Below are 17,500 nucleotides of genomic sequence, written 5' to 3' on the forward strand. Positions count from 1 at the left end.
CTGCTAAGCGCTTGATCACATGGCGTGCCGGCCATGTGGAAAGCCATGACAAAATGTCTCATCCCCAGCAGCAAGTACTGCCATTACTCGAAGTAATATCTTGTCACCCAGCATTAACAGGTTAACCCAATGATGACGGTGTGTCACACCTGTGTGACACAGCTAAATGCCTGATGACGGGGAGACACACCAGTGTGCTGTTCCTGATGCAATATTGCATAGGCCCGGCGTAGGGGGTTGCCACTTCTTGCCGGGCCCGTCAGGACTGGGTTAACAGTTTAACCTTTTAATGATGGATGACATAACATTCACGTCATGACTTGGCTGGTCTTCCTGTTTCATCTTGCTGTCAATGTGAACGCATGTCATGGATTTTATCTGGCTGGCTTGCAGGGTGATTGAGTGCTTAGTAGCTGCCTTGGTGGTTGACTAGCCCACAGAGTTACCCCAGCGTAATGTCCATGCGGAGCCAAAGCCGCCCCCATCATTAATGGGCTAAGTTCAAAAGTGAGATACTTTTCTATTCTTGTTATAAATTTCAATGCTCCTTTGGTTATATATATATAAAAAAAAAACTATTTTACATTCAAACTGTTCATAAACTTCACTGGAATGAAACTAAAAATGCATTATTTAATCTTTTTGTACTGGGAAGTAATCTTTAGCATGTATATTATAAAAAGTTAAATACTCTGTAATTTTATATATAAATAAGTATTGAACTAACATTAAAATACATCCAAAATAAGGGGCAGAAAAACAATTAACATGAATAAACTTTGAAAAGATATATCTGTACTGAAAAGATTGAAGAAGTATACTATACAATGGAAAAATAATCTTGCATATAAATGCACATAGGATCACTGCTTTCGGATAAAGCATAATGTGTTTATATCTTAGTGCTTTGCATTCTCTTTTTGGGCTTCAGTGAAGACCCTAAAATATAACAATGCTAAAAAAATAGAATTATAACTATTTCACTATTTTTGCTTCAAAATCACAATCTAGGTTTGAATTGCTGCACTGCAAAAAAGAATCACGTAAAACATATATGCCGAATAAAGTCTTCACTTACATGTAGTATGTGATAAACACCTTTGAAGCTTTAAAAGATATAAATCTTAGTTGCCAATATTTCAAGACAAGTTTTCTATCTATATACAAGTATGTCTTAATCACATGCTACATAGAGAAGTACAAATGAAAACCTGAAATCTATTCCTATTGACATTAATATTGATTTACCTATATGCATAGCATAGAATTTCAATACCAGATTTACAATATAATTTGATGTTAGGCCCCATAACACTTGAAAAAAACCTTCACACCAGATTAATTACGCAATGAAATACCAAACAAACGTTAGGACAATAATATCATTCATGGTAATGATGATAATAATAATAATAATAATAATAATGAAAAAAGAAAGAAAAAAGATATAAGATCAAATGTTTTTTTTATAAAGAAGTAAAAAAGAAGAGAATAAATGGGAAGAAGAAATATAAAATAAAAATAGAAGTATATTAAATACATACATACATTATATATATATATATATATATATACACACACACACATATATATATGTATATATATATATATATTAATATATATATATATATATAATATATATATATATATATATACACACATATATATATATACACACATATATATATATATTTACATATATACATATATATATACTACATATAGTATATGTATGTATATATATATATATATATATATTTACATATATACATATATATATACTATATATAGTATATATATATATATATATATATATATTTACATATATACATATATATATAGTATATATAGTATAATATATATATATAATATATATAATATATATATATATATATATATATATATATATATATATATATATATATATATATATATATATATATATATATATATATATATATATACATACATACACACACACAGATACATGCATACATACACACATACACACATACATACATGCATATATATAGATAGCAGAAATCGAGATTCCAGTTACAAATCCAAAAGAAATGATGGGGCATTTGATTTAGATATTATAACATTTAACAAAACTTTGACACAGATAAGGTGCTATTGCTCATAAAATAAAGTACAAGACTTTTGAAATGATTTTGCTCATATTTCGAATCCTTTTTTAGGAGTAAGATAACACAGAAATAAACCTGGTGTGATGACAGCAGACGTATACAGGCTATCAATTTTGTTTTACATACCTAAACCAAAAAAATTAAATAAAAAAGAGTATGCCACCATAAACAAACACCACCACTGTGATGAGTTACGAAAGTATCAGTTCCGAATGTCTGCATGGATAAACAACACTATCTTTCTGAGAAGTCATATGCATAAAAATCTGCTACTCAGGGACTGCCCTTGAATTCCTTCAAATTATGTCCTTTCCACTGTCCCTATTAAATTATTTGTGAACCCTAGTTAAACTGTATGTATTGAGCAGTCACAAACCAGAAGCTTTTTTTTGTTTTCATCATCTTACCTCAAAATATACTTGTAAATTTGAAATGCAATAGCCAGTATATTTATTGTCTTACTCTTTGCAAATTTAAAAGATATTTAACCCTGTTAAAATTACAGCTGCTATACACAAGAGAAAGAGAGAAAGAGAAAGAGAGAGAGAGAGAGAGAGAGAAGAAATTGGAATAAAAAACACCGGCTACATGCGTGCATTTATTATTAAGAAAATATGAAAAATAATGATTATTACAAGATTCTCAAATAAGGCACTGTACTTCACTATGTAATTATACTGGAGAGAAATGAGGCTAAGAATGAGAGAAGGAGAGACAACGCGTCATTCTGGTCATCTCTTCGTCTTCACTTTACTTTTCTTTGACTGTTTGGAACTGAGCTGGAAGTTGTCGCCTAAAGTTTTCTGAGTTATGTCAGCGCAGATGGGAGAAGGATCACCGGGGTACAAATCAAGGTCATCCTCTGTCGCCGACTTGCCTTTGGTTCGTCCCTTTCGCCTGAAATTGGAGCAAAAATTACAGCATTATTCAAGAAGGATCAAGAGGAGACAGAAATGTCTCAAGAGTACTATATAAAGTATACTTGAAATCATCCACGGGTATTTCCCTAAACGTCTTGAAATCTTTTCTGATGTGAAGAGCATCTCTTTTTTTTTTTTTTTAGAGTCATGTGATAAAGAGTTCATGAATAATGTAGTAGTGTACAGGAAAGTAAATAATAACTGGTTTAAATGGCTGAGCACTACTAGGTGTAGCAAAGATAGTGTGGGTTCAAATCCTCATTAGTTATATGATAATATATCAAATAAACTGTCCTACCTGGATGGAGAGGCTTGGGAAGGGGCCGCATACTCCTCCAGCTCCTCGTGATGCCTCACTCGAGACAGGAGGGTCAGCTGTAGACAGTCCATGGCAAAGTCTCCCGGCTCCTCTTCATTCAGCTCGATGTTGTAAGTATTCGCCTGAGGGAACACGAGGCAAAGTGTGTTTGAAAGGTTGTGACAAGATATCCAGGAAGAGGAGACTTAAAAAATTGAGGTACAGTTATATCTACTTGTTTAATCACATTTGATTTCCTGGATGTTTAAGGAGCACTGAGTTTCTATTGAAGTGCATGTGTGAATGGTCATTACTTGTAAATATTCCATAACAATCCAAAGTGTGCAACTCTCAGTGTGCGCTAAATATTTATCAAATTAGTTCAACACAATAATAACAATGATAAAAAGTTCCAAGTATATTACATATTTTTTGCTCAATATAAAATAAATATCAGGGAATAATAATATCAATATTTTTCAAACATCTAATAATAACAAAATACTTACCAGCATCAAACATGAAAGAAACAGGCGAGACACTTCCTTCGGATCGTGATTTCGTGCAATCTGACTAAATGGCACTGTTTGCTTGCGTCCATTCTCAGGGAAATAACTTAGCACCTGCAAAAAAATAAAAATATTGCAAAAACACAAAAAAACAGTTATATATAGGTATATATGATTTACCATGCTTTATGATTTAGAAAAGTACTATCATTCTTGTACTACAGAAATACGAGTACAAGAAAGTTCCATCGGATACGGATTAAAACTACAAACCTGTGATCCATAGCTATGTATGTCAAATGTTTTTCTCTCTTCTTCTTGATTTAATTTAGGGGTGATGTTCTCTCTCCATTTGTTGACTCTTCTTGCAAGCTCTGAGGAGTTCACTTGACCCTACAAAAGGAATAGAATTAATACCTGACTCTGTGCCAAAATTTGCAGTTACACCTGTTAGTTTGATCATAGAGCAAGTACACGAACTCAATGAATATAGTATAAACATTGTCTTTCAAAAATCAACAAACTACGATTAGAACTGCTAGCTGACATACCTGAGCAGTGGTGATGTAATCTGCGACCCACTTTTGCACAAGGGCTTCGTAATCGCTCCCCGGCTCATCGAACTGGCTCTCGTTCAATCTCCTGTTCCCGCTGCCACCCTCGACGTCTCTCGTGCCATCGTGGGGCTCTGGGAGGAACATGGGAGGCGCAGGAAGATCGTCGAAATCTAGGGAGAATAGAGAGCACGGGAAAGATGGTTACAAAGCATCCCATAAACATACCTACTACTCAAAACCTCAGTCTTTCTCTTCAGTCAGATAAAGCAATAAATCCTCTCTCCCTCTTTCTCAAAGTTGGACTCTTTACCTAAATCAGCTACTCCATCACAGTCAACAGGGTCATCCAGTTCCTTCTCTATTCTCTGCTTTTCCTGTGTCTCTTCCAACACCTTCTGGGCTGCCTCTTCTGGATCTGCTGCAATGCCATCCTTCATCAACTCCTTCACTCTCTTCTTCTTACTCAACTCCAGCCTTTTCGCAGCCTCCGACTCTGCTTCCTCCTGGAGCTCCAGAGGTACCTGGAAAGAAGTCACATTACCATGAAGAACTTTTCTTTTTATGATTTTGTCTGTTACTGGGAATGATCCATTTGGACGTTGTGCAAATGCTTCAAGAAGTAAGCATGAAAAATTGATGATAAGCAGAAAGATGGATAATAGTGAAAAGATAATGAAGCAAACAAGGACGCAATATATACCTTTCTGCTCTTGCTGGATGTATCCACAATGCCGTTTGTGACAAATGTCTCTATGGATGGAAGACTCTTCTCCACCTTCTTCTCATCATCTTCAGTGTTTTCCTTGTTTTCTTTATTCTTTGCCTTCTTTGGACGTGATCGGGACTGTGGGAAAAAGCCAGCCATTTATTTGATGAGGGTGAGGTCAATTTCTCAGCTGCTCTCAGATATTTCAAATAAAAATAATTATGCAGATATATTGCTCACATCCGCACTATATGTGCCCACTCATTAATCGCAACCATTCACATTCACCCAACCTTATAATGTCAATTAATATTTTAGAAAATGTCACAACATATTTTCTTAACCACATCATCACCTAAAATTAACAACCACCAACACCTCAACTCAAACTAATTCTAGTCTGAATGGAAAACCAACAACCATTTCAATATCCAACAAGCAACCAAACGGCACCTACTGGAGCAGGCCGGTGGCAGGTGCAGGGCAGGGGCTTCCGCAGGCGACCCGCCCTTATTGGTCGCTTGGCAGGGGTCACTGCATGGGGGTCCTGTGGCTTCCAGGTGTCTGTCAGCTTCAACTTTGCGGTGACTTCCTTCTCCTGCCCGCCACGTCGTCTCAGTCCGTACCTAGGAAAAGGGTGCAATGACGATGATTATGACATACAGGCTTTCCTTTGAGTATTTTGTGATCAGTGTGCTGAAGAATATCAGGAACATCGTAGGAAACCGATTAAAATCTCTACATATTCCTAAAAACAAAAAGCTAACAAGATATATTCCACTTAAAAAAAAGAAGGGAAGGAAGGAAGGAAGGAAGGAAGGAAGGAAGGAAGAATAAAAAAAAGGATACCCACCTTCCATTGGGGAGATCAATGACAGTCAAGTTGTTATTGATGTTGTTTTCCTGATCTTTACTCTTGTCTTTCTTCTCTTCCACCTCTTTCTCCACCTCCATGGGTTGTTCTTCCTCCTGTATGGCTGGCCCCAAGTCATCATCCAAGTCCACTGCCCCGTCATCAGCATCAATGGGGTCATCATCACCTATGGATTGTGAGGTCAAGGGATATGATAAAACGTGTAATAATGAAGGCAAGAGAAAAGATGATTAAATTTGTGACAATTTGTAAAGCAATTACACAAACATGAACACTGAAAACTTTGGTTTGACAACTATTAGGTCTCTCTTTGATCTCTTGGAATCTGTCCGTCATCAAAAGGTGGATAAATTGTGCTTTATACTGGGAATTGATTAAAACTATAAAACCAAAACCAGAAATCTGCTTGGAATTCAAGGGACACTTTTCTATTAAAACACACACACACACACACACTCTTTCTCTCTCTCTGTCGGGATATTTTTTAATGCACATGGTATGCATAAGATGAATTAAGAGAAAAGTTTACCTACACCAAAACACAGACACAAACACACACATACAAGCCAACCCCTTCCCATCTTCTCCTCAGACTAAATACCCCAGACCCCTAAGAGCACGGCTAAAACCCTAGGACAACTAACCTGGCTCTGTTTCTGCAGGTCCCAGAGGTACGTTAGGCTCAGGCGGGAACAGTTCTGCTGCAGGGGGGTCCATAGGGGTGGCTGGGGTCTCCTTGTCACCCTGGGGTTCAGCGAGCTTCTCCCCTGCCTCTATATTTTCCTTCTGAGCCTGTGGATAGAAAGGGTTGCACAGTTGACGGGATAGGAAGAATGAAGCAGATGATGGAGATCATAAGATAAGATTGGAAAGGAAGAAAATCTGGGGAAGACAAAACAAAAAAGAAGAAAAAGGATATAATGACAAAAGAAAGTAAATAAATCAAAAAAGATATAGAGGGTGACAAAAAACAAAATTATAAAATGTATATATATATATATATAAATATAAATATATATATATATATATATATATATATATATATATATATATATATATATATATATATATATATCTCAATATCAATCTACAAATCCAAAATCACAAGTCACAAATAACAAAACAAAACTAAACTAACAATTCCTTCATGAGCAATGCAAACAATACACACCTCAGGGACAGGTGGGGAGGAACACAGGACATTCGCTGCCTCTCGTAGGATCTCTGTTGGCACCTCGAGGCACAGCATCCCCATGGGCGTAACATAGGACCGGTTGATTCTGAAGTCGTCTTTAGCACCAAACAGCTCGCTGTTCTTCATCAGGAGGTTGATACGGTACTGGGACTTCTCGCCTTCTTTCTCCACCAGGTGAAGGGGAGTTGCCGGTAGGAATCTAAGTGTTGGGAAAGGAAACGATCAGCTGGTAATTCTCATGAAAACAACTGCATGTCGAGACTTAGACTGGGATCTCTGTGCATGAGAGGTAATAACTGGTGTTCATGTACATGCTAGTACCAGGGAATAAAAACCATGGGGGATTACAGAGCTGAGACAATTTTGGAGTGAGATTCACATAAGAGCCAAGGACAGGAGGAATAACAATATAAGATGCTGCTATTGAAAAATCTGTACATCACCCTTTTTCTTCAAATATAAAGAGATAGTATAAAAATTATAATACAAACACATAGTTATAGACAATCCCTTACTTAATGATAAGTATTTGAACTCCGAGAATTCTACAGAAATGGAAAAGCAGGAGGTGCAAGAGAGAAAAAGAGTAATTTGCCTGGCATATGTAAAAGGATGGCTCAATGTGGACAAGGAGTTTACACCTCTCTATATACATTTTTGTCTTCTTCATACATATCAATGAAAGTATATAAATAATATATCCTTAGGGAGAGAAAGAGAGAGAGATTTAATTATAAAATTGTTAAATTAGTCTCAAAAATACATCTATGCTACTATTACATGGTAAGTGTTTACGCACATCAGAACCACCACCAATCTTTAAAAACCAAAGAACCATTTGGCTTGGCTTGCAAAACATTTCTACTTTGTGAAGTACCTGACACCAATCTAGCCCCACATATAGTCTCAGATATTCTAAGTATTATTTCAATTTACACTCAAACCTTTAATTCCATATTAATTTCATTTCATTGTAACCATTCACCTCTAGGCATAATTTAGTCTGTATAAACTAAATACTAACATTATATATACACAAAACAGACTTTGGATTATGTATTACTGGCCACAGGGTTGTTGATCAGGATAAAGGCTTGGGGGAATTATTACCAAAAATGTGGTTGCACTGCTTGGGAATTTCATGTCTCATATCCTTAGTATACAGTATTGAGGGAAGCTGTAAATATTGTATATTCTCAGTTTCAGAAAATCAACAAGCACCACACTTGAATCTTTCTTGACAGGGGACTGAAGTGAAAACGTTCAAATGGACATTATTCCTGTCTCCTCTGGAAAGTGAATGATTGATAGTACATGCTAGCAGGAGAGAGAGAGCACCAAGCCCCAGCAGGAATATGAGAGTACATCATGCAGCTCTTAGGATTTCCCTAAAAACAAGTTTGTCTCAGCAACATCAGGTAGTCTCAGAAATGCTGCATTGTGGTTATGGAAAAGCGTTATCTTTTGAACGTATACATACATATAAATTGCACTTGCCCATATGCTTATGGCTTATAAAAGGAAAATAGCTTTGTCACTTTGAAAGTCTGGGACCACATGCAGGAACATGACATACCACTTGGTATTTAATAGAACCTTTGTCTGCTGTATTATTCTATTATTGATATCAATACCAAAATAAATGATTGAATATACATAGGTATGTGTATGGGCACCTGAGAAACATTCTGTTTGGATTTAAAAGGAGTCAGCAGATAAAGGTTGGCATTAACACATATGCTATATTAATAGCAGTCAGGCTCCCAAATTCAACTGTATACAGTAACTCACAACTAATAAAACCAGTCTGCAGAATGAATGTCTCAATACCACTCTATGTTAATCCTTAAATTTTACTTCCATAATATTGAGACCAAAGTTAAAAGTTTTACATAACCCGATCTACCAAAATTAATTTCTCGAAGCTAGAATCCACACTCCTGAACCAAACCAATTAAGTAACTATAGGGGGGGGAGGGAGAGATATATTTACATGATAAGGACCTGAAAAGCAAGATCCCTTTCCCCAGTACACCTACACCCGCCACCGTAAGAAAACAAAAACATCACAATTCGTACGAGCCAAAAACACATAATTCAAAATGACTGATAAAAATAGACGTGTAAAAATTTCCCCTCTCCGACACTTTCTGCATCTTGGCTTTCACAACATCAAAAGGGGAGATTACTGTATGCAGCATCACACATAAGCTAAAGCATCGTCTCTCTGGTCTGGCTGGTAATGTCAAGATACCTTCTCTTCTCTCGACTGATCCAGATATACCTGGGTTGTTGAGTCGTGCCCACGTTATACACTGCCATCCCTCTTCTGTGGGGGGAGGGATGTGCAACACTGTATAAACTTCAAAGGGCAATATTTATGGTATGTATCTCCAAAATAATTTTATTTTATTTTTTTTTCCCCTTTTTTTTTTCAAGCATTCAAAGCACCTGTAATCAGCAAACAAATCTTACCATAAACTGTTCAGAAGCACAGCTGAAATTATTATAGCCTATGTTTTATATTAACACTACAGCATGAACACTGAATAAACCGAAAAATACTGAAAAGAAACTCTTACAGAAAAATCTAATCATATATATAAACACACCTTCACCCACCCACCCACAGACATATATATATCATTTATACATATATGTACATCTGTACATACAAAATAAAAATAAACACACAAATGTACGTATGTGTATGTGTATGTGTGTGTGTGTGTGTGTGTGTGTGTGTGTGTGTGTGTGTATGAAAAAATAAAATACATGAGTTAATGATACTGAACAATGAGAAAAATCTTGTGTTCACTGTACATGTATATCTATTTATCTAGTCCTCTAAGTACTCAAACTTAGCTTCATACAAGATGTTGATAACTTTTAAGATATGAGTTGTTTTTTAATTAAGAGGAAATAACTTGCATGACGTAATATTCACAAAGTTTTTCAATGCTCCTTCCCTTAACCCTTTGATGACGGTGCGTCACACGGCTAAATGCCAGATGACGGGGCGACACAGCAGTGTGACGTTCACGATGTAATATTGCATAGGCGCGGCGTAGGGGGTTTCCACTTATCGCTGGGCCCGTCGGGATAGGGTTAAATCTAAATTATATGTATTTGAACTAAACCTCTGTTCGTGAGAAACAACACTTCTGTCCTGAGTTAAATCGAAAGGCTCCAAAATATCAATTAAAAAAATAAACAATTAGCAATAAAAAAAATATACAAAAAAGTTCATTTAAGTGCTAGTTAGCATTAGTTATTAGAAAAATTAAAGGAAATGCAAGCAATGTACAAATTGCAAACTTAAATATTAAGTCAGCTGTAACCTTCAAAGGCATAAATTGACACAACTACCATACACAATATATTAATCTTACTAGATAAATATTTACATCATATTCAACTAACAACACTTCTACTTTGGAAAATGAACTATTTACATATCTAAACACTCTTGATTTCTGCAGCAGTATGAAAGATATATACTTTTTTTTTCTAAATGTCACCGTAACCCTTTACATCCAGGATATCCACATCTGGTTTCTAGTGCTAGGAACAAGAAACAGGTTAATCTATCGCCTCTCATTCCAATGTCTCTAAAGTTTGGGAAATAGTTTTTTACACACCTTCCAACAATGCATTTCTAGAACAAAAGGAAGAAATCCAGCATTTCAAGGGTCCAGATACGAAGGATTAATATCGGACACAAGAAGTAAATGTCATCATATTTATTCAAAGACTTAATGTATGATCTTCAATTCTCACAAAATTATCACTCTGTTTGACCTTATAAACACTAATCATACACGTGAAATTTCTGATTTCTCTTCCAGTCACCCACAGATCAGTAACAACAGTTGCTATTATAGACATTCAGCCAATGACCTTATCATTAGTTCAAGTAATATATTCAAGGTAATCATAAACAACCAGATGTTAAGATGGGTCCTTTGCCATCACTTACTTGGAAACAGTGAAAAGAGTGAGTCATATTAGTGATGGTGAATACAAAGAGAATGATAAGTAGGAGGACAAGAAAAAAAATTGGGGGGGGGGGGGAGAGAGAGAGAGAGAGAGAGAGAGAGAGAGAGAGAGAGAGAGAGAGAGAGAGAGAGAGAGAGAGAGAGAGAGAGAGAGAGAGAGAGAGAGAGGAAAAAAAAAAAAAAAAAAAAAAAAAAAAAAAGGGGGGGGGGGGGGGGGTGTTAAAATAGAAAATGTAAGGGAAGCTCTGCAACTTGTCAATGTTTTGGCTAACATGACAGAGCATTCTACAATCATTCATGCAACATTCTTGTAGCTTCTCATTTCTAAACTTATTTCAGTATGTGTTTAAATTTGGAAAGAAAGAACGTGGGAGGAAAAAAGGTGAAAGGGGAATGAAAGGGAAAGACAATTTACAATATACATTCTGCCCAGCTGTTCAACTTAAATAAAGCTGATCTAATGTAGATCTCTCAGAATTGTCTCTAACCACTGCATATGAATATTTCTGTTAGACAAACCAGTCACAGACCCCTTTTATTGGACTTTCACAATCAAAACCCTATGTCAAATAACATGAATTCTCCCAAACTCTTTCTATTTTCAAGTGGAAAATATTCCTAAAGGTGTGAACATCAAACTTTGTCTTTGTGAATGTTTATGTATGCATCCAGTATCTTATAACTGTGTGGGCATTATCAATTTACAATACAAAGAATATATTCTGCAGATTCCTGAAGAATAGTATATTTCAAGTAATGAAACACATTTCACTTCATGCAAATTAATGAAAATATAAATTTGAAAGAAAATACTATCATACACAAACAAGATAAAGTGGGAGTGAGTAGGAATTTGTTTCAATGTAAATAATAACATTAGACATAGCAACTACACAACTTGAATATTCGTGTTCTGTCAATCATCAAGTATTAGTTGGCTATTTGCACAATCAAACTAAATCTGTTCTGTGACCAAGCCTCCTTGCTGACTTGTGGTTCTCATGCTTATATGTAATAAAAATGCATCTGCCATTAGTCTGACAATAGCGAATCAAAATGCTGAATTTCAACTGATGTCTTTACAATTTATACCTGTAAATTCTTTGTTTCCACCATAAAATACACATTCAAGCTCAGCATCTATGTTTCCTCTATTAACCCTTTAATGTTGGGTGATGTGATATCCTGTCATGTGGTGGAGCACTTGCGCCAGGGACACAATATCAGATCATGGCATTATGTATAGCTGGCACGCTGGGTGATCATGCACGCAGTGGTCAGCCGCAGCCAGAGTGGGTGGATAGCCCTAGGCATTAGGTTTGTGCGCTCGAAATGTCTTAGCATTAAGACCTGGCAGAGCCAAAACTACCCTGTCGTTATTAGGTTAAATCCAGTCTGAGTCAAGGAGTTACTGTATCTATGTCTATACATTTCATACAGATGCAATTCATCTCTATCTATGAACATATCAGGAACTAGAGAAACAAATATGCACAAAAAAACACACACACACAGAAACAGAGATTAAAATTACTTATTTTAAAACACTCCTCTATGCATGCTTGATAACTTCAGACTCATCTTCATATTGCCTATCAATCATGAATATAATGCGTAAAAACTAAATAACAAGGAGTGAACTGGGAGTTAAGAGAAGAGGCCTGCTCTTCAGAATCCCCTTTCCCATTGAAATACTCACTTGAAGGCTTTCCGTCGAATGTCATCATCTTCGTCCAGCTCGTCCTCCTCGCGCATGTTGATGTTCCGACCCTCTTTGATGTTGTCCACTGAATGGAAGTCAATGCTTGCGTCAAGAATCGACTTGCCTCCTCCACCTCCCCCTAGGTCCTTCCCACCTGCCTGCCCCCCCATCTCCACACTCCTCCTGCTGGAGAGCAGATCCAACATTTGCAGCACCATCTGCCAGAGGAACTCCACCTGAGGGAAGAAATGCACAGCGTTATTTACATTATTCTCCTGTTCAATCTTCTATGACTTCTATCTGAAATTCAGTAATTCTGTAATACTCAATAAATTACCAATGATAATAAGTACCAGTCTTACAGAACAATTTATTTTCTTCCAAAGTGATTGAAAAAAGATGACACTACAAGAGAAAATTACCTTTTTGCTATATACAGTGGCTGACCCCTGAATCAACATGGCCGCCTCAGCAAAATTCATCATCGTTTCACCTCCATCGAAAGTAATTTGTACTTCGGCAAGTTCCTCAAGGTATTCCTCAAGATACTGGAAGGAGAATCATATGAAAGATAGTATGCAAGTGTGAGATACATCATACAATAAGAAAGCCCTTTTGGAACTGGGCACACCAAATATTACTCCCATATTTCTAGAATGCTGTTTGGTATCTCATTCAGGCATATGGGAATAATTTCACCATAAATAAGGATAGTAAGACAGAAAACTTAATTGTGCAGTTATTCAGCTTGCTCTTTAAAAAAAAGTTATCGAGTTATATTAAATTGAAAAAGTTACAATACTTTTTGTCCATGGGCAAAAATTTTCAACAACTGACTATTAATCTTGAAAATACCATTATGACTTGTGTGATTATCTACAATTTAAGAAAAGTTATCCTCTATTATAACTGTTCAATAAAACATTGGGCCTTGACAATTGTTTCAAAAGCAGCTGAATTTCCTAGAATTTTTCCAATAATCTCTAACCAGTCATTCAACTTCATGTTTTAAAAATCTTTGTATGCATATTTTGTAAATCAATAAACATAATGTGGTAATAAAACCTGTTATCATTCTTACCATTTTCAAAAAATGATGATTCGACAATGTAATGTTTTACAAACAAGGAGCATGACTGCCACAAAGGAATCCACCATTTAAGTAGATGAACATATATCAAAACCTCCAAAGGCAGTAAGTAAATTGAAATTAACATCTGACCCGCAGTTAGGTCACTGCAACCCAGAGGGATCCTAACCTTTGCTATGTCCACTTCCCAGTTTTTGGTCAGGTCACGAATGGGGTTGAGGAAGACGGAGAAGCGGGCCTCCAAATCCTGGGATGGGGACGTTTGTCGCATCTTGGTGGCCGCAGGAGATGCATGCAAATGTTAACCTGAAAGAGAGAAAAGGCTTTTAATTACAGCATGGAAAAAAATCAAAAAGATAAAAATAAATGATAAAATAAGTAAGTTACTTTGATTATGACTGAATGGTTATTTTGCACTTACAAATAATCTATTTAATGTCAAAATTTCAAAAGAAATATAACAATAATAATAACTAAAACAACAATAATATATAAATAAAATAAAGATTTTAAATACACTAATATTAATGAAACCTATAACTGCTTGTATGTATACCAAAGAATGTAATACTAATGGAAATATATATGTCTAATGTCAAGGGAGAAAGAGGAAACTAAGAATAGTACCCATTGTTTTCGTCCTTGGTCTGTGCTCCATGTAAAAACTAAGAATAAAAAACTTATATAACATGACTGAACTTAATCAAAAGCCAGTCAAACCATAACAAATAAAATTATGAACTTGATCTTATTTAGTTCTGTTTTATAGTGATGTCACTAACATTGACCTAGTCATAGAGGTCAGGGGCATCAAAACAATTAAAACAACAAAGATAAAACAAAAACACGGTCACAAATCCAAACTGGACTTACTCACGATAACTGTAAAGAGGATATCTGGCCTTATGCCAATTGGCACAGTCCCTGCACATGCTGGTACTATGGCTAAGGTTATCAAACCTCTACCATATATATACATACACACACACACAAATATATTCTAGCAAGATTGAGTTTGAATACCTTCCTAGCAGTTCATCATCAATTAAGGAAAACAGTCTAAGCTCTCTCCTGGTGGAGGTAGTCCCCCTGTGCTAGTGTACAGCGCAGAGGCCATGGTAATTGCTTGACATTACACCACTAATGTGTTGGATTTCAGCATGTAAGCTATCCATCACGGATCGTGGCAAGTGACAAGCAGACTTGGATAAGACACAGTGAAAGCTACTGCATGTGTCTTCTGGACATTTACCTTGTCTATATTTAGTAATTAATTTTAAAAGTCAACTCTTCCCATCCTTTACTTATGTTATTAAAATAACTCAATCTGACATTTAAAAACCCACCTTATAAAAATGTTCACATTCTTTTTCGAGATGTGTGAAGAGGAAAAAAATCCCACCAGGTTATTTTTGGAGAGGTGTCATGCTCACAGGAATAGGCCTAACCAGTGTCCAATGATAGTAAAAATATAGAATTAATGGTCAAAGAATGAGATAATTTTCCTAAAGCCGAGCATGTGTTTTAAGTTGTCATGAGACTTAAATAGACAGATAAATGACAACTGATACTATGGATGTATAATTGATTATATTATTCAAGTAGTATTCAGTACACACACTGACAGTAATAAGTGACTTAAAGTTACTTGATAAGCAAAATAAGCAATTATTCAACAAGCAATAACTATATAAATAGGAAATGTTTTTAAAAACTAATATAGTTTATATAGTAGGTAATTTGAAAATAAAATTTGACCCACTGAGAGACTAAAAAATGATATGACAGGCAAACAGTGCATAAACTGAATTAGCAAACAGTAGATAGAATAAAAGTAACACTATCTTGGTAGAACCAACACAAATTAAAAACATCTGACCTGCAGTACTTATTATAGACCAATTTAGCATGCTGATGGATGACCAACACAAAAACACTGGCTTTCTCACAGGCTTCTTCAATGCGTTTAATATAAACCACTAGCTTCCTCCTAAATTTTCTAATTTTACAGCTTGACATGTACTGCAATTGCAATCAAAATTGTCGGGCAATATTAATGTTGACAGTCTGTCTGTCAATTATAATTCATAACACGTGTAAACAAACTAGAAAGTTGATTTGGAAATAAACTTATGGATCTGTATTACTTGTTTTGGTTAAATTATCCTCAATAACAAAAAATAACAAAACAATACTACAATCAGAATATAATGAGTAATAAAAATACCCTTGAGAACCACAATTCTTCAACCTATTCACGACAGGGTATACAGTTGCCTAGTGATGCTCCCACTGGCAATATATCAAGCATGTGCAGTTTCCGGCTGAGAGATTTATCAAAGCATAAGGGTGTGCAAAACCTCTAACCGGCTCAATTCTATGGGGTGATAATAAGAGATTTACGTATTTTTTTTCTATGACAAGTCAAGAAAAATGCGTATACAACTGTGTACAGCATGTATATACGGGAAGAGTTTGTGATGTGATAGGATATCTTCCGTTGTGGGGGAAATTTTCCGATGACACGATGTCACGTTATCTGGCCTGAAAGGTTTAGGACAGAGATTGGACTGGTTCCTTAACCGATTCTAAATCACGAGGAAGATCGACAAGCTCTACCTTACCGGAATGTATACGCTGGAGGTGTGGTTGCCTTTTATGGAGTGGTGAGGTCACGGTGCCGCGATGCTTAATTATGCTAGCAACTGAGCGGACTTCCTGGCTAAGGTTGTGACATTCATTCGTTATTCACAGTTAACGTTTAATTGAATCTCAACAGAAGTATCCACTTTGCACAGTCAACAGGTTAATAAGTTCTTTATGTCTTGTTTTTTCCTTTAGCAATTATATCTCAAACCTAATAATGTTGTTTTCTGTTTCTTTCAACAGCTGTTAAATCTCCTTAGATATCTATCTTCGCACCTGACTCCATTACCTATCTCGGAATTGATTAACGAATCCAAAAAAAATAATCCTCAAAAAAAGAGAAAAAAAAAATATTAACAAAAATACGAGAATCAACACTATGATGCAACACAACAAAGAACACAAACCCCTATTTTTCTTCCTTTTGTTCCTATGAGAATTCGGCCAGAGAGAAGGGACTCGTCCAATAAATAAAGCCCAGCCACGTAAATGCTACTGAGATCACGAGGGAAAAAAAAGGTGAGAAAAAATAATACTTTCCTTCAAGTTCAATCATGCAATTCGCTCCGACCAAAACCCCGCCAAGTCCGACTTTCCTTTCCTCCTTTCTCCTTTATCTCCCTAATTTCTTCCTCTTTTCGCCTTTCCTCCCTCTTCTCCTGTTCCTCCCCCACTTACCAACAGGTACGTCACGCGTCGTAATGCAACACGGGACCGAGAACGAGTTAAAATCCGACGAGCTCTCAGGTTATGGTATAGAGAGCGACCGCCATGTTATCGTCTCAATTTTGAAGTTGAAGGGAGGAACTAGTCACGGAGGGAGTTTTGGGCTATTTTGCGCTATTTACGGCTCTT

General features: G+C 36.0%; 1 protein-coding gene across 3 annotated transcripts in view; it reads right to left on the reverse strand.

Moving 5' to 3' along the window:
• The window catches only part of LOC122246154 (condensin-2 complex subunit H2), a 17,761-nt gene extending 325 nt beyond the window's left edge, over positions 1–17,436 (reverse strand). Inside the window, exons 1-16 of one of the 3 annotated variants that reach the window (XM_043004511.2) lie at positions 17,324–17,436; positions 14,169–14,305; positions 13,332–13,457; positions 12,907–13,145; positions 9,464–9,538; positions 7,186–7,408; positions 6,659–6,806; positions 5,994–6,180; positions 5,598–5,766; positions 5,135–5,278; positions 4,745–4,955; positions 4,429–4,604; positions 4,151–4,270; positions 3,878–3,991; positions 3,369–3,511; positions 1–3,047 (exon numbers count right to left, since the gene is read on the reverse strand). The exon at positions 1–3,047 is cut by the window's left edge and continues 325 nt beyond it. In XM_043004511.2, the coding sequence (XP_042860445.2) occupies positions 2,882–3,047; positions 3,369–3,511; positions 3,878–3,991; positions 4,151–4,270; positions 4,429–4,604; positions 4,745–4,955; positions 5,135–5,278; positions 5,598–5,766; positions 5,994–6,180; positions 6,659–6,806; positions 7,186–7,408; positions 9,464–9,538; positions 12,907–13,145; positions 13,332–13,457; positions 14,169–14,270 (2,343 nt within the window). In that variant the 5' untranslated portion in view covers positions 14,271–14,305; positions 17,324–17,436 and the 3' untranslated portion in view covers positions 1–2,881. Of the gene's footprint in view, positions 3,048–3,368; positions 3,512–3,877; positions 3,992–4,150; positions 4,271–4,428; positions 4,605–4,744; positions 4,956–5,134; positions 5,279–5,597; positions 5,767–5,993; positions 6,181–6,658; positions 6,807–7,185; positions 7,409–9,463; positions 9,539–12,906; positions 13,146–13,331; positions 13,458–14,168; positions 14,306–15,345; positions 15,365–17,323 lie in introns of those variants that run through there. The other 2 variants (XM_086536857.1, XM_043004513.2) reach the window with 2 other exon arrangements.
• Positions 17,437–17,500: the final 64 nt, after the last annotated feature.

The sequence above is a fragment of the Penaeus japonicus genome, unplaced genomic scaffold, assembly GCF_977035675.1.
Source record: "Penaeus japonicus unplaced genomic scaffold, GWHDUDI00000001_assembly GWHDUDI00000005, whole genome shotgun sequence".
NCBI lineage: Eukaryota > Metazoa > Arthropoda > Malacostraca > Decapoda > Penaeidae > Penaeus > Penaeus japonicus.